Source organism: Channa argus, chromosome 1 (assembly GCF_033026475.1).
Source record: "Channa argus isolate prfri chromosome 1, Channa argus male v1.0, whole genome shotgun sequence".
NCBI lineage: Eukaryota > Metazoa > Chordata > Actinopteri > Anabantiformes > Channidae > Channa > Channa argus.
This window is the reverse complement of record NC_090197.1, coordinates 52,580,495-52,604,289: the sequence shown is the minus strand read 5'-3', so window position 1 is coordinate 52,604,289 and position 23,795 is coordinate 52,580,495. Positions and strand designations below refer to the sequence as shown.

The window sequence follows — 23,795 nt, the reverse complement described above, 5'->3', positions numbered from 1 at the left end:
GCTGTGACAAAAGGGGCCAAACCCTCCTCTCTAATATGGTATGTGTGATAATGTGTGTGTGGATCAGAGGCGGCTTCACTTTCACTTCAGACTGATGGCAACAGGTTCCCACACTGTTTACCTGGGTAACGTTTTTTCCCTTTAGAAGAGATTCTGATTGTGGTTATTTCCCAACCCAATGCCACCAGCACCCACTCTGAAAAGACGTTCAAGCTAAATTTGCAGAAATGTCCTCAAAGCATGTGTGAGTTATGTTACTTCAGATTGATGTAAGGGGGCAAGAGAGAGAAATGTGCATCTACAACTCATTTATGTCAGCCACCACCAGTTTAATCAACTAGAGAATAATACACTATTATTACCATTTTTCTATTGACACAGTATTAGTCTGACCTACCTGATTTCTCAGTGTTTATTCCTGCCAAGTGCAATAAATGCCCTATTTATTAAATCTCTTTAGAGCCTCTCTTTAGACTTCCAACCAAATATTCCGTCATTCACTTCTTGTGTCCTGTCGAAAACTGTGACACAAGAAGCAGAATTGAGTCCCTGATAATATGAAGCAATGAAATTGGCATGAAAATGTCTCCTTCGAATGTCTCCATTCCAAACATCACACTACCACATAGCTCTCTGTTATTGTATTGGCATGTTTGAAAGAAGATTAACGCATCATCACTTTAGCTGCTGAATAAAGCCATCAGTGACTCATGTCTGAAAGAACCACCTGTCAGCATGTGGCAGTACAGTTCAAAAACTTCGAGCGTCCTCGAAAAACAAAAAGACCCTGAAAACTTTCACTTAAAGAAATAAAAGGAGGCCTTAATTGATGACTGTTGCTTAGAGTGTGGTACTTTCACCTAATAAATTAACAGAATGACCTAATCGATTAGAAACAGTAAACATGGACTTACAGATGTGAAGGCTAGGACTTGCTCTTCAGTAAGTTTGTAGACAGGGTTATTCTTCTGGAAGTCATTGCTGCAAGAAAACACTCACGGTCAAGACACAGTTTGTGGGAAAATATAGCATATTGTGGGAAAATGACATCTGGCTACTAAAACTTGTAGGTGTGTTTTTACTCACAATTAATACATTTATGAATATAATACAAAGCTGTTGGTACCAAATCTAATGACAAATGACTCAATATTAGTTTTCATCTTTTATTATGTTACATCATCATGAATAATGGTCAAATTTAAGTTTGTTATTTTTTTAGCAAAAACATATTACAAATGAATACAATATAAAAAATTGTTTGCATATGTTTTAATCCCTCCCTTTCAGAAGAATATACAAAGCCTTGATGACCACCTAAGTTCTCAAACCCTATATACAAATCATAGCCATGTAACAGATCAAGTGATCATCTCTCAAAGTTTTTACACTCACACAACTGGCTAAAATCATTATTAGTGGGTCAGAGGCAACAATCAGAGATCTATACATGCACTCGTTTGTCAGGCTGTCTAATTTCATCTTCTGCTTCCAACAGCACTTTGTGCCCACTCAGAAAATGACTAAGAAATACATCTAATAAATGAATGTGCCAACTTTAGATTCCAACACTCCATCATACATAAAGGAAAGTTTTCTACTAAATGAGTAAATGAAGTACACTAAAGAAAATGTGATAGTGTCTATTATTGACCTCTTTTCTTCTAGCTAAGGCTCTTTTGCTGCTGTTGGACTTAAAGATAAATGTGCTTCAAACTCAGACAATCTAGCTTCAATGGATTAAAACGGGAGCGCCGTTACCCGTCATGATGAATGATAGTATCAGAGCTCCACTGATGATGGCTTTTCACAGTCATGACACACACATAACTTAACACAAGTACCTTCAGATTGTCTTTTAGAAAATAAACTCTGCAGCGAGTTTCAAGTGTTTTTGTCTTAATGTTGTTTATTGCAGATCACAGTTTTTTCTTTGTTTACTTCCTATGTAGTGAATTTTTGTTAGTGGTTTCAGGCTCCTGGACATCATAAAAAATTGGTTAGCTTCCCAGTGAGTCAGTGATTAATTCCCATGCCATGGATGGGGCTGGAAGGTTAAGGTAAAGGTCATTGGAGCAGTCAGGGAGATTGCTAGGAGATGATTGAAGAGCAGCACTAGGTCTGTCTAAATTAGAAGTGATCTGTACACCTGCATGTTGCTCCAGGACCAGCTCAGAAATTTATATGCTGGACCTTCCAAAGAGTGAACAAAGGTCAACAGTCTGAAAATGTGTACTACATTGTCATTACTGAATCAATAAAAAGGTATTTTCTCTTCTTCTTATTGACTGAACTTCATTTCAATCATCTTTTTACTGCTACATAATACAACTAGTGGTGGTAAGTATACTGCATTTATATGGCAGTTTAAGTTGATTGTTTTTTTTGCAGATGCAGATTCCTAATAAAAGATATAAGTAACTAACATACTGGAAATGCGTACATTTTTCTAAAATTAAAAATTAAATTAAATACATAAAGTGGGAGAGATTTTTTGGCCCTGATTTGTTTTTATTAAATACTGTATTTAGTCGAATTTTAGCTTTTGAAAGTGAAATCTGGACTAAACTTGTACAGTACATTCACATCATCATTAGTACTAAAAAAAAAAAAAAAAAAACTTTGCTTTTTTTATTATTGTATTCCTAGTTTTGTGTACCTCTGTACTTACATTTGAGTGTATGTACTTAGCAATGGACTTCTAGTTTTACTTATAGTAAAGTATAATTTTGGTACAAATTTGTGTATTTCTACTTCCTCTGACTAAATGGTAAATGGTCTGCACTTACATAGCGCTTTTCTACCTATTGGTACTCAAAGCACTTTACACTGCTTCTCGTTCCCACTGGCAATCACACACCGATGGGGTGCTGCTATGCAAGTTGCCAATGTGTGGCTGGAGGAGCCAGGGATCAAACCAACAACTGTGGGATGGATGGACGACCGCTCTACCCACACTACAGCTGTGACCAGCTGAGTTAACATGGGACCCAAGGGAAATTGGAGACCAATGCTCTTATAGTGGAATTGGTGTTTCTACTGTTTTGTTTGTGTGTTTGAGAATTTCTCAGCCTTTACTTGCATTTGACAGGCAGCTGGGTGAAAGGCTGAATAAAAAGAGAGGTTATTAACAGAGCGATGCTACCTCGCCTTTTAAAGAAAGTGTGAAAGCAGCATTTGTCTGTCATTACACAGAAAATTCTACGAACCATGATTTAAAATAAGTTAAGGTATAAATGAGGAGGCAAAAAATGTGGCTGTTGCAGATTAGCAAAAACCAGGTTACTGAAGTGCAAAACAGTAAGTATAAAAGCACTCAGATATAGTTAAGTGCATATTTGTTGGAGTGATGACAGTAGTGTTTTAAAAAAAAAAGAAAAAAAAAAAGAGTGAGTGCATGTCAGGCCGTATGCACATAAACACATTCTGGTGTGAATAATCAGAGCTGAAGTCTACTTAGATGACATAGTGGCCTATTCTGCAACCTTTTCTGAAAACTTTTAATCGTTAGCATTTCACCACCCTCATTCTTAACCTGGCAAAGTGTGAGTTGGGAAAAGCCACTTTCTGAGGATGGCTGGATTTTATCATACAGTCTAAAAGCTTTTGGACTTCATGGCTCTTTGGACAAGCCACAGATGGTGTCCATGTAGAACACATGGCATTTCTCTGTCAGCATTAGTGCTTTTTTTGATTTTTTTTTTTTGATTGTTGAGGAATCTCAACAACAGTTAACTTGCCTAAATAATACCCAGTGATCTCTTATGTGATGTGGGAATGTTTAAGGTCAATGAGTTAACAAATCCAAGTACCCACTTTCTCAATATGTTCATAAAGTGAAAATGATAGATAAGGAAAAGGAACTTGAGCTGAGTGGCTCATTAGCTCTGAACCGATGTGCAGGATGGTGGTATTTTTGTCTTCAGGCTGTGGAGGCAATGTCTCCTGACTTTTGACAGATAACTTGAGAATTCTAGGTTTTTCATGAAACCATCCAGTTTTTCAGGTGCAGCCACTGGGAGAGTAGCATAATACACAAGTGCAGGATGTTTTTAACAACTGCATCAAGCATTCTGTTTCTATTTAGACTTATTGATGTCACAGAAACCTACCAAAAAAAAAAAAAAAAAAAAAACAGATTTCAGAGTTCAGAGGAGGCAGACTTACCAAATAACCAGGATGACAGCCTGCTCCTCTGCAGTCAGGTCAGGGAGCTGGTACTGATCCGGCTCAGCTAAACTGATCTTATCCAGCACGGTGTCGTCACCCAGACTGTAGTCCTGTGAGCATGGAAACACATGTAACAGCCATAAACCACTGCACATGAAAATAACACCCTCTGAGGGAACTAGCAAGCTTTCTCAGATTAAGTCTTAAAGACAATAAGTACAACTGAGACATCCAGCTCTGACTGTTTTTGTCTCGCATGCTGCTGGTGATCAGATCATTTTTTATCTACCACTCAATAAGCAGCCAGCTTTACAAGATATCAAGTAACCAGGAGTCTAATGTGGCCCAAGTCAAGGTAGAGATCTAAAGATGCACTTCCATTTCATCCCAGGGATTCAGGGATTTTCACCATATAGCTATGGATAAACCCTTTACTGTTTCTAACTTATGTACTGTGGGCTATTAGAGGAAAAATTTGATTTCAACAACAAAACGTTTTGAATTCTCCATAAAAAAGAGCCCTTTCTGATCTGACATCATTTTCCTGTGCTTTGTGTTTTTACCCCCTCAGAGACGATTACACTGAGATCACATTGTTTTTACCAGCTACGGGGGATTACAGCAAGTTTACCAAAAGACATTTTCTCTCAAAAATCTGCTCTTCAGACATGTGGCTTGATGACACACTAGATGACAGAACCCAGCTTTACTGCAGGTAAGAAAAAAAAGTAAGAAGAAAAGAAGCAAGGAGACTGACTGTGAAGAGACCAAAATAAAACGTGTTGAGATGGAGAATATGCACAGAAGGGCTGAACAGGAGACTTATGAGGTATGACAGAAATTAGAAGATTAGATAATCACAGTGCTGTGAGTGTGTATTTTAACGGCCTCTCAAAAACACATTTAGTGCCTTGGCAGCTCCTGATGATCACAATGGACCATTTAATTGCCATGATTCCATTTTTTGCTGGTCGGTGTTCTGGTGTGAGGGTGTGTGTTGGTATTATGGTACCTTCGGTATTTTTTAATTTTAAATTTACCATAGTGATAGCAGTGTGTGTGGGCTAGTGGCTGACTAAAGAGTGAGGCTGAGGGGAAGAAATGGATGGGAGCTGTCAGACAGGATGGACTGGACCTTGTTTAGCAGCTGCTAAACATTAGTAAGTTTTGCAGCTTCTTATTTGGTGTATTTTTATAATGACAACCTGATGCAGCTGTCTGTAATTATATATATAAAATGGAATGAATTTGTTGTGAATTGGTGCTATATAAATAAAGCTGAATTGAACTGAAGGACAAGTGATGACGATGAAGGTCCATACAAATGAGTAAAGGTACAGTAGGTGTTATTAAAGCAGAACATGCCAGGCTGAAAAACAAAAGGTTCAAAGTGGCAAACAGCACATTAGGTTAAAAAGAAGACAACAGGAACTCATACCTTGGGTAGGCAGGTCTGGGGTGTGGGGGTGGGACTGGTCTCATCATTCATCTGGTCAGGCTGCTGCTGCTGCTTCCTCTTGACCTCAAGGATGAGCTGAGCCAAGTATGTCTGCTGGAAACGGGTTCGTTTGCCAAGGGCACCTTGATCAGCCAAACACAATCAGTTACCTTCAATTCAGTACCAAGTACGATGGCAGGGCAGGACACTGCTGTACTTTACTTACCAGTCATGTTGATCTCTAGCTGCGAGAGCTCCTGGGCCTTCTTGATGTGTTCCTTGGCTGGCTGGTACTCGTAGTACGTCAGACTACTGTAAGCACACTCCAGGTGGAACTGGATTGCCAAGTTTCTGTGTTCTGACATCAGAGCCTGGCATTTCAGGACTGTTAAAGAGGACAGAGAATTCCACTGTAGCAATGTTGTCTTCCAACAACCCAGTTTCCAGAAGTATGCTACGTAATTTTATAATGTCATCAGAACTTCATTACTAGTGTTGAAATATTTGGTTTTAAAAGTTTATTCCATGTAATGTCAACTGAACACTGGGTTTCCAAGCTAAATTTATTTTAGACTTTTTCTCTTAAAAACTATTTAAAAGAAATTATAATCCATTTACAGGACCATCTTTATCATCCTGGTCATCATGACATGTCAATTCCTCAAGACACCAGATTATTCTATCATCATATTTCAGCACAACTTCTACAGTTCAGTACTTCAGTGATATCTTTCCTGACAATCCTCTATTGCTACTAAATGTCACATCTAATGAATTTCTCTATAAATGTCCCATTCTCTTCACCATGTCCTCTCACATGGAGGGATAAATGTACACATAGCCAACAGACAAAGAGCAGCCCTGCTGTAGAAATTATTTTGGTCTTTTATTCTGTCTGACACAGGACATCATTGCGCTGGTAATACACCTACATCGATTAATATTTTCTAATTGTTTCAAGAACTGTTTCAGGCAAGAAGATTTCAAGCTGTGCAGGTTCTTCCTCTGAGTCATCTGCACACCTGGCCTGTCACTGACAGAATACACAAAAAAGGAGGGACGGGGTCTGAAGAAAAAAGCCAGTTATCCTAAGGACTTCAGAAACACATTCTGTAATTTCAAGCAGTAATTTTGAGACTTTTTTTGTGTAAAGTGTCCAGATCATTTTGTTTTCTTTAAATATAGCTGTGGTTACATGGGTCTAGATATGAGAGCACAAAGCCCAAAGACCAAAACATTTTTTGGAAACCTCAAGCATAGTTACACGCAAACCCATAAATCAAGCAGGTTGTAATAGGAACATTGCAATTCGGGAAAGAGAACATGGACTTGGAACAGGAATCTAAGGTGCCCCTTTAGCACCACTCCTAGACCAGAAACAGCTGCAGTCGTCACAGCCCCAGTCCCCAGAAGCATTGGCACATTAAAAAAGACAAAGAGAGCACAGAGCATGAAAGCGAATCTCTGAGCTCTGTGGCTCGTTCTCTCCATTTTCATTTGATCTCGTTATTAATTCAGCCTTGATGAAGGCCCATCATGAAAACACAGAGATTATTCTCAGCTGAGCAAAGAAGCAGACAGGAGGTGTTTAATACAGAAATCAGAACGACTTTGATCCCTACTCAACCATAATGAATTGAAACTGCAGTATCCAGAGACAATAAGCAGAGCGATTTCCATGCAGTATGACTGTCAGCACCAGTGATTTCACACTGCCAGAAAATTTCTAGTGGCTTTATAATATTTTTCTTTTTTATTGTTCTTTAGGAGCTGCGCAATTAAAAAGGTCAGGAAATAAAGGCGACAACACTCTTTCATCTGAGCACCAAACTAAAGAAACCCACAGCAGACATCATGGCAGCACTTCCCCATAGCTGTATACCATGTGGACGGGAACAGATTTCACACATTTCACTGTCTCATCCCTCCCCCTATGTTACTCGTAAAAATTCTGAATGGGCACGAACTCCTCTGGAGTACAGATCGGGCTGTTCTGTAGTCTGCACATACTGTTCACTACTCTGTTAACCATCACACGACAGACGCTACTCTGCCTTTAAACAATAACTCTACCAAGCAAAACTCCAAAAGATGAGAAAAAAGCCAACACAAACAACACATCTTAAAATGTCCTCTGGTAAACAGCACTGCTGCTCGTTCCAATGACTAAATAACTAGGTAATTAAATGCACATAACGAGGCACAAAATCTTCTCTAAACCAATAAATCTAACAGTGGTTCTAATTAAAGTAAACAAGAGCTTGTGGATTAATGGTATTTCTTTAATGTCTTGTGGCTCAGTGCCACAGTACAGGTAAAGTGGGCCCGAATCTCTCAAAGTCAGATACTGCAGGGTGAAAGGAATCTTTGTGTTTCACACAGCTCTGGGTAAACAGCAGTCTTCAAATAACTGCACTAGGCTCCTTACAGTACACTGTGGCCAGGCATCTACAGGACAGTGTGTTTTAGCAATATATTTATCACAGAAAAAGATATATTGCAATAGTCATTTGCAATATACTGTATATTGAAACTGATGCTACAGCAATATCATGTAACCCAAGTGTCGGAGAATTGCAACATCATTCAGACTTTCACTTGAATACAATGAATGTGTTTCAACAGACTATAGTCTGGAGAGTCCAGTTACTGGTGAATCAGTATCAGGTGAAAAACTCCACCATTAGAATAAAGAATTGCTAAGTAATTCCGTGAATATGTTATTAGTAGAAGTCAGGGGAGGGGCACAAGAACATTTTCAAGTCACAGAATATTTCTCAGAGTACAGTTAAATCGATCTTTAAGAATCAAAAAGCATTTTTAGAAAAATGAAAACTGAAAAACTGTGCAAGGAGGAGCAGTGACAGAGGCCAAGAGCAGCTATGAGTCATTCGAAGGAGCTATAGGAGACACAGGAAGAAGAACATAGAACTGCTGCCAGGGTTCCTAATGAGTCACTGGGTCCATTTTAATGAACAAAAAGCTCAATATTTATCTAATCGGCCACAATCACCTATGAATTTATTGCAAAGGATAATGGCAAGAGTGTATTAACATAAGATACTGTACACAGTACTAAGACAATCCTGGCAAACACCACAAAAACTAGTACTAGTCAGTGCAGGACGTGCAATGTCTTTGCTGCCTAATACAAAAAGGGAAAATATCCATGACCAAGTCAAGTCTGCACGTGCAGTAGTCAGAGGCTTAATTGTTTGTTTGACAGATTAAATATTCTCCAGCACATAATTAAAGTGGGTTCTTAAAATTGTGGGGTTGAGAATAAATCGAGGTAGGTGGAGAAAGACAGGAGCACATTTGCAGCACTAACATACAAAAATCACCCAACTCACTGTGGCATGATTCATTCTTTCCAAATAAAACTACCTAAGTTATCGGATTAATATGTCTCACAGGGATTTGTCCACATTTCGTTCTTCACAGACCTGTATCCATGCTGCTGTGAGCCAAGTTGAGGAGCTGTTGAGAGCGAGCCTCCAGAATTTGCTGGTGCAGGCCGACATAGCGTAGGGTCCAGAAGGGCAGCAGCTACACATACATATGAAAAAAATAAAAAATAAAAACACAGCAACAACAAAATATAACAATAAGAATGTGGAAGAAAAGGCTTTTATATTGAAATATTAGTGTTGCTCAGGCAGACAACAAGACTGTTAAACAAAATCTGAGGTAAAGACACAAGAGTAGTGCAAAAAGTGAAATCAATCAATCAGGCCCATAGTTTTGCCACATTATCTAAACCACTATTTCACAGCAAGAATAGTTCTTCGTTAAACGGGAAGTATTTGTGTATGCTGCTAAGGTAAAAAAGTGTACAGGGGCGAAAAGTCATGTGTTAAATCCCCCCTCCCCAAATCAGGTGGAAAACAGCATCATTCATCATCATTAGCATTTAAAGAGCAAATCACCAACAAATCACAGCAGAAATGCTTGTTGCTCTTGAGTTCACATGTCAGAGCAGGCATTTAAAAGCTGATGCAGAACACATAATCCGATCTTCCTTTTCTTAGAGGATTTCAGATTCGTTTTCTAAGGGGTTAGGAGATACGGACAGCTGAGGCCAATGAATGAATTATTTTCCTTTTGATTATTTATAGAACTATTACAGACCAGAGGATTGATTCTCAGAGGACTGTACAGCACATGCCTTTTCAGAGACGATGAGCCAGAGACAAAAGTGAGGTTATTCTCACTCTGGATGAGACTCCAGCATGGTTCATCTCTGATCACATCCTGCATCAGTGGGTTCCTAAAGTTAATCTTTAACTTTCATCCGTCACACTCTTTTTTTGGGGCGGAACAAAATTAATAAATCCTTTTGGAAGATTAACTTAGCCATCACTAGATGCAACAGAGGGTTTACCACAGGATATAAACCATTGGTACTGTTTCAGAAGTCTCAGCCTCTGAAAGATCTGAACAGACTTTGACAAATGTAAAACAACAACAAGAAAGCAGTTCTGGAAACATAGATATTTACTGTATGAGAGTATATGATTAATCATAAAGCAGCATTCTTACCTGCAGGCTGTCCATCTTGGAGGAGCACTTGGTGAGAATAACCCTGGCCAGCAGGAGGAGGAAGGGGTTTGCAACCAGGCTGTACAACGATTCCCCATCTAGTAGCAGGCTGGAGTGGACAGTCTCCAGCAGAGTGTGGGGCTGCCAGGTAAAGATATGGAGATAAGTGTTAAGTCATCGCTTCTGCCAAATGAACACGGTGGGTTAAATGGGTTAGAAATGCATAATAAAGAACTATGCAAGTACCACAAACTATTCATCATTAATAGAGAGAAAAGGTTTGGTTTCTATTCAGCACTGTCTGACAGTCTGACAGTCAAAGTTCTGTTTAGCCTAGTTTGCCCTCGACTCTCAGCATTAATGAGTTTCTCTATAAATTAGATTGTAAATATTAGAAAATAAAAACCAGATCCTACCTATAATTATCACAGATAGATCTTTATATACACAATAAAACCTAGATCCTTCTTAGACTGCAGCTTTCTCATTGACTTTGGTTTTGATTAGGTAATAGTTGAACTATTACCTAATCAAAATAATAATAAACTTAAATAGCTTAAAAAATAATAGAGCTTAGTGCTGCATTCAACACCATTGATCACAACAATCTATTACAGAGACTTGAAGCAGGTTGGTTTAAATTTGTTCCAATTTGTTCATTTTAATGATGCATCTTCCACACACACAAAGTTAGTTATGGAGCTTCACAAGGCTTTGTGTTAGGACCAATACTTTTCACTTTATATATACACACGTCTCTCTTGGGCAACATTATTAAGAATTAGTATTGGTCATCTCTTGGTTAGTATCCACTTCAATTTATCTGCCAAGGTGCCTGCATTTGCCCACAAACACTTTATCTTGTCCCTTACTGCATCTCCTGTACGCAGCAAGTAGCTACTGCTTCAGGGTCATACGACTGAACTTGACCCCTATTTTTTCTCTGAAAAGTAACTGCTTTTCCCGACAGACATTTGACTTATCATGCAGTTATATGGAAACCAGCCACCATTCCTATGATTATTTCTGGCTGTGTGATCTGATAACATACCTTGAAGTCACAAGTAGCTGCAGATCAGACCATGTCTTTGCATTTCTTTTCTTTCTTTCCCTGCACTACCCACTGCTGAGTACCTGTTTCAGATGAGGGCAGAGTGAGACAAGACAATCACTGTCTTCCTCAATCACTGTTGAGAACACCTGGTGTTGACCCCATTTATATAAAAATGTAAGCTTATTGTTAGGACTTATAGAGTACTGATCTTTACACAGTATGTGTATATAATATTCGCCCCACCCCAGCCTCTATCTGGGTCAACCACACCATGCCTAGTTCAGCAGGTATCACTGGCTGAGGTGTGCAAGAGCATCACTCCTTCTGGATCTGGATAATGGATTCAGTAGGAATCTTGATGCTTGTTTGCATCTTGTCATTGGGAGGTTTAGTCCCAGTATTTCAATACACAAACTAATTTTGGATGCGTGACGAAGTAGTAAAGGAAGTAAACTAAATAAACGATAGACAAGGAGAAACAGACCAGGGACATGAAAGTTAAACAAAACCACGAAAACATGTGGAACAAGATGGTAAAATAAACATGTTGAACGCCGCCTTGGCACAGTGGTCAAATGTTTGAGTGTGTCTATGAGCACATGAACGAGCAGTTTATATGAGGCAGGCAAGCTATTCAACGTTGGGTTGGTTTTCTTACCATTATTCGCACCTTTTTCACAAGAAATAATACTGAATAAAAAGGAACCTTACGAAAAAAGCAGGTTAAATTATATTATTTTCCAATGTCGTTCAGCCTAAGCATCTGTCACAATGAGCAACTGTCCCGGAGGTGACCACATAAACTTTCAGTCAACTTAGCCTTCATCTCGAAAGAAGACCTGTATTAATTGTATGGCAAAGTACACTGAATGTCTTTTCTTGTCTCCAGATGGATTAAATCCACATGACAACAGCAGTGCCCGTTTGTCCTCCCCCTAACCTGGGCCGTCTTTCATGTGTAGACCCCGTGCTTTATAACACAGGCACCTTGGTGTGACAGCACAGATAAATCACCGATACAAAACAAATTACTTTGATAAAAGAAATGCCTTTCTCTTGGTGTAATAGCCGAGTGTAACACACCATCCTTGTCTCCGTGGCACAGAGCCGAGAGGAAGCAATCTCCACAACCAGGTGTAATTAGGACCCCAGAGATGCTTTATTGTATCTGCAGCGAGTCTGCCGACAGCTTTCTCTAGATGTGCTACAGAGCAAAGACCACGATTCGATGGGCTAATCAACAACGATTCAAATGTAAGAAAACACAATATAGACTGATAAACGCATTAAACATTTATGCCATCATGCCAATATACAATCTACCATCTTATTTTATACTAAATATCTATTGGTTCTACAACAATTTATGTGAATTGGAAATTCAGTTTCAGATCTCCACAACATAATTTTTTTATTTCCAGGATGTTCATTCTAGTGCTCTGCAATAAAATTCTGATTTCTTAATTCTTAAAACTCTCAGATATCTACACTCCAAAATTGTTAATAGTCATAATTCTAATTTCAAATTAAAAGATTATGAATATCTGGAATGCTCTATTTTTAAATATTCAAAAATAATATTTGGACTAGTAAAAATATTAATATTTATATCCCCCTTAGATATCCACAATTAGGATTATGACTAGAAACAATGCAACTGCAGATGTCCACAAATATATTGTGGATGTTTGTTGTTGACATTTAAAATGATAATAGTTTTTCATTTTTTGAATTTATGACTAACCACAGTTGGACTAGATATGAAAGATCTAAAGTTATGAAAGAAAAAATTATTTTTGTTAACAATGCATGGTCTTCAGAAGAGTTCAACGTTTACATCAACCACCCGTTACACGTAGAGAGAGACAGTGTAAGGAGAGGATATCATACTTCAGAGGACACCAGAGCCGGGGGCAGCAGGTCAGACATATGGATGGAGACTGGAGGACCAGTCCAGTTACTCTGGACAAACATGTGGAGGCAAGAGACGGCCAAGACCATCACCACCAGCTCCCTGCAACACGGGGCACAAGATATACAGTTGAGTTAGTGAACAGGACAAAACACACTTTCCCGATATCTTTAGGTTTTTGAAATATGCTCACACAGTGTGTTTTCTAGCTGAAGGAACATTCACTGGCTTATAAACAGGCTTCAACAGCAGGCAAGAAACAGCAATATATGCAGCATTCAACATTTACACATACACACACCTCCTCTGAGAGCATGAATAGAGATGTTAATCTGTCCTTATTAAATATTAATAATTCATGACCAAAAAGAAAACAGAAGAAGTGAAAACAGAAAGGCCAAACATGTGAGTTACTTCCACTGTGGAGATTTTAATTAGAGCGCTCGCTTCACTAACCCTCAATTATACAATCTTATTTACCTATTTGAATAATTCTTATTAAAACCAATCTTAGTTATTTTTGTACTTTCTATATTTAAAAATCGCTCAAATGGCTCAACAAGTACACATTTTTAGAAAGTAAACTCTCAGAATGACATTAGCAGTTTACTTTTTAAGCTGCCTGATATGCTACAACTCAACTGACCCGAGCAAACTAAACACAAGAATTCTTTGTTTGCTGAGAAGTAGAGACTCACTACAAATGTAGACAGAACTTATAGGCCTGGTTTTGTTTTTTAAATATCAGTCATTGAGGAAACGAGGGCACATTGCATGAACCACATTTCCACTCGTACTATTCACCACGTCCCTTTGATTTTCGTGTCCACTCCAGTGTGGAAAAAAAGAAGATGGAGGAAAAGATTTATTGATTGTGATGCATTGGGGAGATTTTAATCACACATAAGCACGACTGATTATGGACTTGCTGCTCAGCTTTAAACAGGCTTTGCAAAGTGGTCCTTCACAGTTAAAGTGAATACTAAACCTTTGGGAGTCAAACTACCTTGTAGATTTAAAGTCAATTCCACCACCAGTTCCTTTGTTTTGCTGATATTGAGCTGGAGATGATGGTGCTCACCCCAGTCAACAAAACTGTCCACCACTGACCACTTTGGTCCAACCTGGTCCAGTGTCTTCTCCCCCTGATGTGACAATCCACATACTGTGAAGGTGGGGAGAGTGTTGATGTGGGTTAAAATCACCAGAGGTCATAAAGAGTATCAGGATGCCAGGTCTAGAGTAACATGAGCAATATGACACCACCAGGCTCCCTCCTTTCTTTTTTTTGTCCTCCTCCGATCCTTATTTTGTCTGGGATGTTTAAAGTCAGAACGAAACTTAAATTCACGGTGTCGGTCTGCTGCAGCCCAATCAACTGTTCCCCACTGTAAACAAATGAGCCAGCTCAAGCTCCATTTAGCTGTTGTGTAACACAGCATGAAGCACAAAAAGCTCACAGATGATAAAAACTCTCAATGGCATCTGTGATGTCAGTGTAAGCAATTCTAAAACTGCATAAGGCTGCAGATTATTATAAAAGTATAAAAGATTTGATCATAACTATGTTTAGTCAGTCTTTGTTTAAGCAGCAACTTTTTCAGACCCCTTCATTAACTTTTTCTTCAGTTACTTTGCTTGAGAAAGTCAAAAAACATTCTATGTTCTCTGCTGTGGCAGTGAATCCATGATTGTGTTTGACTGGAATCTTTTTTTATTAAGTGTAAAACTTTCTATTCCTCCTGGGAGTTTGCATCCTCTGTTGTGGTTAGTTGGTGAAACCTGCTGACCAGATACAGAGTGTGACAGAGCCAAGCTTGTTTCACATATGAACTCCAGCAAATGTTAGGAAAATTCAGCTGGAGAATTCCAGACATTGCCCGGAGTGGCCTTTTAGACGCATAACTCACAGGAGCCATAACATGATATAAAATTAAAAGTTTGGGAGACATTCTTTTGTTTACAGCACATCAGAGCCATGTAACTAATCAAAAAGGTTCAGTCATCAACACACCCACACGTATAATCCTCTTGACGATTCAGAGCAGAGAAATGTGCTGCATGCACGAGCTAAAGCACATAATATGGACATTGCACCAGGGGGCTCAAAGGATAAAGTCTGGATAACGTGGGCAGCATTTCATTTGACATTTTTGTTCACACATACACCCCCTCCTAAAAAAAGTCAGATAATGTCAGTGCATGTCTAAAAGGGGATCCAGACTCCATTAACCTGGGCAACTCTAACAAAGTCATTTCAGACCACAGTGGACAGGACTCTTATGTTGTCGTTTTCCCCTGCTGCTCTGAGCCACTGCTACCATGTCCTGGTCAACTTAGTTCCTACATACAGTAGGAAATTAAAGTTGTCTACACATGTAACAAGGACAGTGAAGACGTGGACCAGTGACGCTCTGGATAGTCTCCAGGCAAATGCTTTGACTCTGTCCCCCAGCTCTGCTCACAGACAAACTGTCGTTCTGAGGACAGAGCTGCTGAACACGTCAGAATAGGTTTGTGTTGAATAGAATGTCAGTTTTGTGATGCGGACATTTACACGATGTTTGGCAGCAGCTCTCTGACTCCATTCAAACACATTTGTGAGATTTCACATCATCTGGCTCATTTGGCGGGTGTTGTCGTTGCACATTACCTGTTTGCTTGGTCACAGTTAGTGCCACCATCGATGTACTTTAGGACCCGTCTCTCCAAGTAGGTCTCAAGGTCCTCCCCCTCACTGAAGATACTTTCTCCAGTGAGTAACTCTAACACCAATGGGTTCAGCAAAACTGCCTCAAAGTCCCCCTCCATCAATGACTCCAGCAGAGGCCCCACCTCTGAAAGAATAGAGGTTACAAGGAGTTCAAATTATGCATCAAGCCTTTCAGTAGTGTTACATCAGCCTACAGCTAATTAATTACTTTGTTCAAGTGACTGCATCAGAAAAGCGTAATTAAACTAGCAGCATTGTGTCAGACATTTTGGAAAATACATTAAAATATAGTCAGTCAGAATTATCTTAAAGACTATTAATTACAAGAGAGTTGAGTTCAAATAAATCCCAGTGCCATCATAATCCTGGTGTTGTGTTCTCTAATACTGCATGTTAACGGTGAACTGATTGTGGTAATACAGGGATTTCTGCTGTTCTGTTCATAGAGAAATAATTCACCCACAATCTGTAAAGAGATTATAAAAATAACACAAACCATTCATTAAGCTGTAGGTTATTAACTAGGGATCTGACCTGTGTCTCCTAGTGATCATCATCCCCAAAACATTTCTCAGGAAAGTGACAGGTAAATGGAAAAGCTGGTTTCTGAAATCAGGGTAGGGGATTAGGAAAACATGGTTTCCCCAGGTTGATTTCTGTCACAAAAAGCCAATTTCTTTGCCATGTATGTGTGTAACCAGCTTTCTCCAACGCTGCATGTGTGTAACCAAAGGCAGACAGTTACACGCAACTGAGTGAAAGAATGAATCAAAGGAGAGATCGTTAACAGGGTGATGTTGTATGACGGTGATTCTTAATCAAGTAAACAAAGTAAAGTAAGTAAAGTGCTTTATTTATCATTATACATACAGGTGTACAACGAAATTGCATCAGATTGTCAGAGGGTTTGTCCTGAGCTGCTGTGATGTCACTGACTTGCATCCAAGCATAGTAGTAAACACAACAGATAGCTAATACACACAATGAGTGGCTTCATCTCTCAACACTAACGGCTTCTGTGTGAACTCACATCCTGCTCTGTTTCTGTCTGTTTGCAGTAGACTTCGTGTCGTACTGCTCTGGGACCCTGGAACATGAATGAATTGGGCTCTGAAGTCAGAGACCTGCAGCCACTGTGATTGACTGGTTGAGTAGCCAACAGAGATGCACCATTACACACGGCTGTCAAACTTGCAAAACTACTGAACTCACAAGCACAAGATTTTAATCTGCAAAAGTTTTGGACTTGCAAAAAAATTGTCAAAACTGTTTTTAGTTGAAAATATTCTTCCCATTGTGGATCAGCTGTATGTCTACCCTTTCTTCCCTTTCTGTCCCCCTCCACTGTCCCTCTGCTCCAACACAAACACAAAGTCAGAAAGCAGCATGTTAGGTTCCCCTGGACCAGGAGCATATCACATGACTTTATCAAATATACTGCATACCGAGGTATCATTCATTCATTCAGACCAACTGTTCTGTATAATAAGAATTTCTTACTATTGTCAGTTTACCATCTGCCACATCCTTCTATTGGTGGTGTTGGTCTTTGAAGTGGTGGAACAAATTTGAGGTGTTTGTTGGTTCAGGTTTGCATATACATCGACATATATGCATGTGCACGTGATAACACAGTTATATAATCAATATCATGATATGACCGATATTTAATCATGGAGAGGAATTAATCACGACATACAATGTTCTATACGATATGCCACAGCCATGGACCTGTCAAATAATAATCAAATACAACTGAACCACTGTAAACGTACCCACTTCTTCTGATGGGACGTTGCTTTGATGTTTTCTCCTTAACTTGAGATTTTTGCTGCTTTGCACCTTTGGATAAAAGTATCTGCCAAATGCACTAATGTAAATGCACTGTGAAACTCAAAATGTAATGTATTGCTAAGTCTATAAAGTCTTCTCATTCATAAAAAATAAAAAAACATTCTATCGCATTTTAAATCAATTAAAGATGCACTAATACCACCGTCAGGTCGGAAACTGCCCTCACACACTTATTCTTAGAAGAAGGTATCTGACAAAAATGCAGAGTTACAACTTTATGCAACATTACACAGACTTTAAACTGGTTGAGAAGAAGTGGTGTAAAATAAAAAACAGTAGAGTGGAGCAAATCTGGATATGGAATTGAAAATGGACAGGAGCTGCTGACAGACAGCTGTGAACATTTTTAAGTAAGTGGATTATCTTTCTTTCTGTCAAATAGAATGTCTAATCTTGAATCCCGCTTTTCTTTACGCAAAGGAACGACATTTAGATTCTGTGCATGAATCCAGATTCATCTGCATTCATAAATGTACAGTGAGGTGTAATTCCACTCCTCTCCCTGGATTTTATATTTCTATGCAAATGTGACTTGACAAGGTTATGAGTCAAAAGTGGATAACAGGGGCATTTGTCTTTGACAGTACTGAGAACATTCCTGTGTTGATGAGTTTAGTCACATATTTCCCGGTTGCTGCCATACAGAAACTGGTGAGTGGAGAAAATGAAGCACCGCATTCTTCCCCAAAGCTCCGGCAAACTCTCCCTCCCTCACTTGTCTACTGTGTTTCGGATTGAGCATCGTTCCAACTGGATATTTTCATTAAGACAGACATGTGCCACGTGAGCATTAGGTGAGACCACCCTCTCACACCACCAGATTCCATGAGGGCTGTGTTTTGAACAGGCAAGGTGGTGAAAGATCTTATCCTATTAAAAGGACGCAGCATGTACACTGGGCCACTGCTTCCTGGCTAAGAATAATTGTGCTCGTGTGCTCGGTTCAACATCTGCCTGACTTTCATTAGCGTTTTATTCGAGGAGAGAGACTTGCTTGGCTCATTAGCATTGATTGCTTTGCATTTCCCTGATGGAGACACAAGACAGACAGGAGAGTTAAATTTGACCAAACTTAGACTTGCTGACGCTAGGAACCTTGAATATGTGTAGGAGATTTTTAGGAAATCATTTTAAACCACCGATGATAACTGACCTCAGAATGTCCACATTAGGATTACTGCTCATTAAGTTGGCCCTGTTCATTTACAGTGAATCTATTAAGAAAGTTTTAAAAAAGCCAGCTGAATGTTCCTTTTAGGAAACTGCTTGCATCTCTGTAGCAAAGGTTTGACATTTATTGGAACATGTAACACCCAGCAAAACAAAGTATGTCAGTTCTGCTTTCAAAACAATGGCAGGTTTAACCCTGTATTCATGTGCTTTTGCTGGTCTTCACAAACACTGGTTCATGTGAGCATTAGACTTACTTTGAAGGAAAGACTATCGTAAGCATCACTTCGACATTTATGGGCTTGCACGGGTGCTCAGCTACTTTTTGAAAGCCTAGCACAACCTTAACCTCATCCCTTAACCCTAACCAGTTACCTCAACCCACCACGTTCAGATATTGTAAGAGTTGCTACAGAGTCTCACAACGTAAAGCAAACAAACTTAAATACCTCAAAGCAACACAATCGTTTGGATGCAGGCCCACACTCACCTCTCTGCTTTGTCATAGATGTTGAGTCAGCATCAACTTGCCAATTTTAGCACCTCCACTGCCAGCGTGATGCAGACTCCTCACACCATGACAGCTAAATTCAGTTTAAGGACAGTCCTGAGTCATGTTTTATGTAGTAGGTTTTAATGTCCACACTTAAAACCTACTACAACACACTTTCATCTCTGACATTGTCACCCTGGTGATGTATATACAGAAAATGACAAAAAGACCAAAAGCCTGATCACTCAAAGAACAGCTAAGTTCATCTAAATGGCCTCCATCCCTGTTATTGACTTCATCTTTTTTTTCCCCTCCTTCTTCTATACCAATGTAGGTGGTCACATACAATGGGGGACTGAGTGACATGCGGCATCCTGTGCCTTTTCTTCACTTGTCATTAAGTGATACCGACAGAGAGCCAATGCAATAATGTTGTACACCTAACCTTTCATTTAATGGTTTTGTGATGTTTAAGCTGAGCCCAAGTAATTACTGCTACCAACTCCTGACACTTAACACTCCCACACAAATCCAGATACCTAGCCCTCTAAGGTACGTCTCCATGCAAGTCACATGACCCCTTCACTGCACACTCAGGTTTAATAAGCAATTACAGCATGACTGTTGTTGTAAAATGATGGAAAATTTCATCTCGCCATTGATCTAATGAAACCCAGGGACTGTCTTAATAGCGCGCAGAGAGGATGAGCAGAAGAGGAAGGCATTGGCTTTATGAGGGGGAAAAATTAGAGCCTGAGGTATGGCCACATGCTTAATGGCGTTTCAGCTACTCTTCCACTCTACAGATGAAATGGCAGCAATTGTGGGGAAAAAGGCAGTGGCCCCAAAATTAGTCTATAATTCATCAAGACGCAGGCAATGAGCTGCAGTTAATAAGGCAATGCAAATAAAATTTGCAAAGGTGAGCAGGGCTGAGCAGCAAAGTGGCTCCAACATGAACAATCGCGCACACAGTCGTGGCTGTTTCTTGTTTAGGAACTAAATCATTACAAAGATCACAAAGACCAATCCTTTGGGATATTGTTACACACTCACTGGCCAATTTATTAGATACACCTGTTCTATCTAATGCAATCTAATACAGCAGCTCCATCATTATTTCTACTTTTATAATGTTATAGGTTATATTAGAAGGTGGTTCTAGTGTTTTTCTGATCTATAGCGCTGTTTGTGTTTTAGGTCGTGGAACTAATGAGATTTATTTTTCCCCCTTTGGTTGGTTCAGGTTTCGACAACTTGTAATTCACACCTGTGATTTCCAATGAAATTTGTGATTCACAGCTGATTTGTTTTGCTGAATTATCAAATGACTGACAAAGCTTTTGGGGGGAATTAAATGTTCCAGGATCCAAACTCTATCCAAGAACTCTTCAGTCAGAGCAAAAGATGTTATAATAAACAGACCTTTTTTTTAAAATAAGAACAGTGCAAGTTTCTCTGTCAACAAAAAACTGTAGCATGACGTGTTTGAGTTCATTTGTCCATCCATCCATTATCTGTATCCTGTATAGGGAGGATGGAGACTATCCCAGCTGTCATAGGCCGAGAGGCGGGGTCCACCCTGCACAGGTCTCCATGGGACCGACAGAGAGACATACACAGACAGCAAACCATTCACACTCACAGGCAATTTAGAGTCAGTAATTATATGTTTACCTGAGTTCATTTGTTTTACTTGAAGTCGTGAGTCCTGAAATGTGACGATGCAGTGGAGACACTAATTTCTGCTTTCTTTGCAGAGAAATTCTGTTATACCCTCATCATTTCCCTTCATCCACCTGCAGACACTTTATGCATCAATCACCTACACCCTACTACACCTCTAACTCTACATGGTTCTCGCGCCTTCTCCAAGCAAAGTTCTACATCTTGGCATTTCCAGCTTGGAGTGTGTGATAAAATTATCTTACAATTGCAAATCCCAATGATGCTGATGATAAACTGATGAGTAATTTTTAATCAGTACATGTAAATGTAAGATGTAAGAGAAGCTTTACCATCATTCGAAAAGGTAGCGTTACCACCCCAGCATGCAGAAAGTCCAAGTCTGCTCCCTAACTGCAGGATTAGCAGCCTAGCTCACAAACAAGCCTGCTGTGGTAACTGAAGGACTGAAACATTTCAGATTCTACAGAGGAAAATGCTGCCAGATAAAACTGCAGCCGCTTTATGCACAACGCATGGGAACAAAATGGAAAAGCTCAGAATGTATCTGCAGGGTTGAATGGCTTTTCTTCCTTAACAGTATTGAATAGAGGTCTAATTTTGAATATGTTAGGATGGAATACTAGTCAGCTCTTTATATTGGGATAGTGACGGAATGATTTTTAACATTTTGACTCTGTAGTCAATAGCAAGCATCCAGACCAAATTAGGCAAAAATGACTGCTTCAAACTAACACCATACATATAGTTCCTGCTGGACACTGACGGGCAATCGAGTCTCAATTAAAAATAATCGATGGCAGTTTTAAGAGGAGCGGCTGAAAAAGGCTCTGATGTGAAAGTGGACTAAGTTCTACTCAGGTTTCCTCCATCAGTGCTTCACCGCTGCTGAGGAGGCGCAAACATGACCAAAAGTTGCAGTTCGGTAAAGCAGTCTCAGTCAAAGCCGACAGCCAGGCAATTAAAACTACCCGACAGGAAGGCGAACAGGGATCCACTAACGTGACAGCACAGTACAGTGAATGGGACGCGCTGCAAGCAGCGCTGCCTCAGTGGAGCCTCCACAGGCAGCGACTGACACATGAACGCAACGTCGCGCCAGACTTCAATTACTAAGTCTGTCAGAGAAAGCGAGTTGCATCTCTGCTTGGCAACATATTTATACAGGTTAAAAACGTTATTTAACGTTATTTTCAAAGACGTTGAACGAATGGGACGAACAAAAGCTAACGACGGGTTTTGTGAAAGAAGTTGATGTTCCGTTTTAAATACCACAAATTCGTTGGTTATGCGGACGCCGAATAGCAAATCGACTCCTAATGATTTGCATTTTCTGCTATATATTATTCATTAGAATGTGCATTGTTGCCCATAAGCAATGCCAGTTAAAATAACACATTTATGAATGGAATCTGGTGGAATGTTTAAGCACGTATTCTTGCTAACAGCTCACATCCAGTCATGAAATTCAGAAGAGTTCGCTGTAACACAACTGCGAGCACAGCGATCGTTACTCGAACACTGGAGCTGGTGATCGCTAGCGGGGAAAAGCCTCGACACCGCTGCGTAACTTTAATCAGAAATGTCACTGCCTGTCTGTCCGGCCATGTCTACAGCACAGAGCCCGCTCAGCGTGTCACCTCCACGGGACGGAATTCTTCAGTGATTATCAGCAAGTCTTACCTGCAGCAATAAAAACATTCTGCTTCCACTCTGTTGCCTCACTGGGTGTCAGAAAGCCTCGGAGCACGGGGATCTCGAGGTTCAGTGGCATCGCTGAGCACCTCGGGGTCCTGCTCAGTTCTCTAGGAGATGCTGCCTTCAGTCGGGACCTCAGTCGGGAAATGAGCAGCGCCGGCGAATCGCGCTAAGTGACGGAGCTCGGTGGTTCTCAGTCGCAGATAAAATGTTTATTTCCACCCATGTGCTGTGAGTTGAGTCAGTGAGCAGCCATGACAGATGCGCGTTGCATTGTGGGAACACAAATGAACGTAGGTCTGTAGATGTTCATGTTAACGGACCCGTTTGATGCCAGGTTCCTCCTACCGCAAAGCGCTGTGCTTCCAAAAGTAATGTTATACTGATTGTTGGGCATTTTGTACTGTACTTTTACTATTTTAGAGGAAAATAAAGTACTTTGACTCCAATTCGTTTTTTGGACAGTTTTAGTCACTTTTTTCGATTTTGAAGATTCTTATTACAAAATCAAGTTTTTAAAGTTATTACTATGGATTATTAATGAATATTATTGGGGTGACTGTGGCGCAGGAAGGTCTAACGGCCGTCCACCATTCCCAGAGTTGGTGGTTTGATCCCTTCGGTCACACACTGAAATGTCCTTGAGCAAGACACTGAACCCCAACTCCCCCAGTGAATGATGGCAAATTACATAGCTGCTCAATATCTGTGTGTGAATAAGAAGCAGTGTAAAGCACTGCCAATAGATAGAAAAGTGCTATATAGGTGCAGACCATTAACCTATGACTTATGTTATCAGTGCACCCTAATATATTGTTTTCTTAATGGAGTATTTCTACTTGTAATTGCTTAAGTAAAGAATTTGATGTGATACTAGTAGTGGAGTACTTTTTTCGGGAAGTAATTGACATCTTATCCTGTGAGTGAGTTTGTGTACTAATACCATCTCAAAACATAATTGTCTTTTTTAGGCTTCGGGGCATCACCCATCCTGCTTTTCTCCCCATTGAGCTACTAGGCCACTTTTAACAATTGTAAATGTCTGGGAAGTGAGGAGACCAGTGT

At 39.8% G+C, this 23,795-nt stretch overlaps 1 protein-coding gene across 3 annotated transcripts in view; it reads right to left on the bottom strand.

Annotated features, from left to right (window-relative positions):
- The window catches only part of ttc27 (tetratricopeptide repeat domain 27), a 53,856-nt gene extending 30,837 nt beyond the window's left edge, over positions 1–23,019 (bottom strand). For 2 of the 3 annotated variants that reach the window (XR_010910738.1, XM_067475949.1), the window contains exons 1-9: positions 22,716–23,019; positions 15,770–15,953; positions 13,095–13,218; positions 10,151–10,291; positions 9,055–9,157; positions 5,835–5,993; positions 5,609–5,751; positions 4,168–4,280; positions 915–981 (exon numbers count right to left, since the gene is read on the bottom strand). Coding sequence is in view for 2 of the 3 variants with exons in the window: in XM_067475949.1 (XP_067332050.1) it covers positions 915–981; positions 4,168–4,280; positions 5,609–5,751; positions 5,835–5,993; positions 9,055–9,157; positions 10,151–10,291; positions 13,095–13,218; positions 15,770–15,953; positions 22,716–22,806 (1,125 nt within the window). In the remaining variant the exon portion in view is untranslated. The remainder of the gene's footprint in view (positions 1–914; positions 982–4,167; positions 4,281–5,608; positions 5,752–5,834; positions 5,994–9,054; positions 9,158–10,150; positions 10,292–13,094; positions 13,219–15,769; positions 15,954–22,715) is intronic. The other variant, XM_067475941.1, reaches the window with a different exon arrangement.
- Positions 23,020–23,795: the final 776 nt, after the last annotated feature.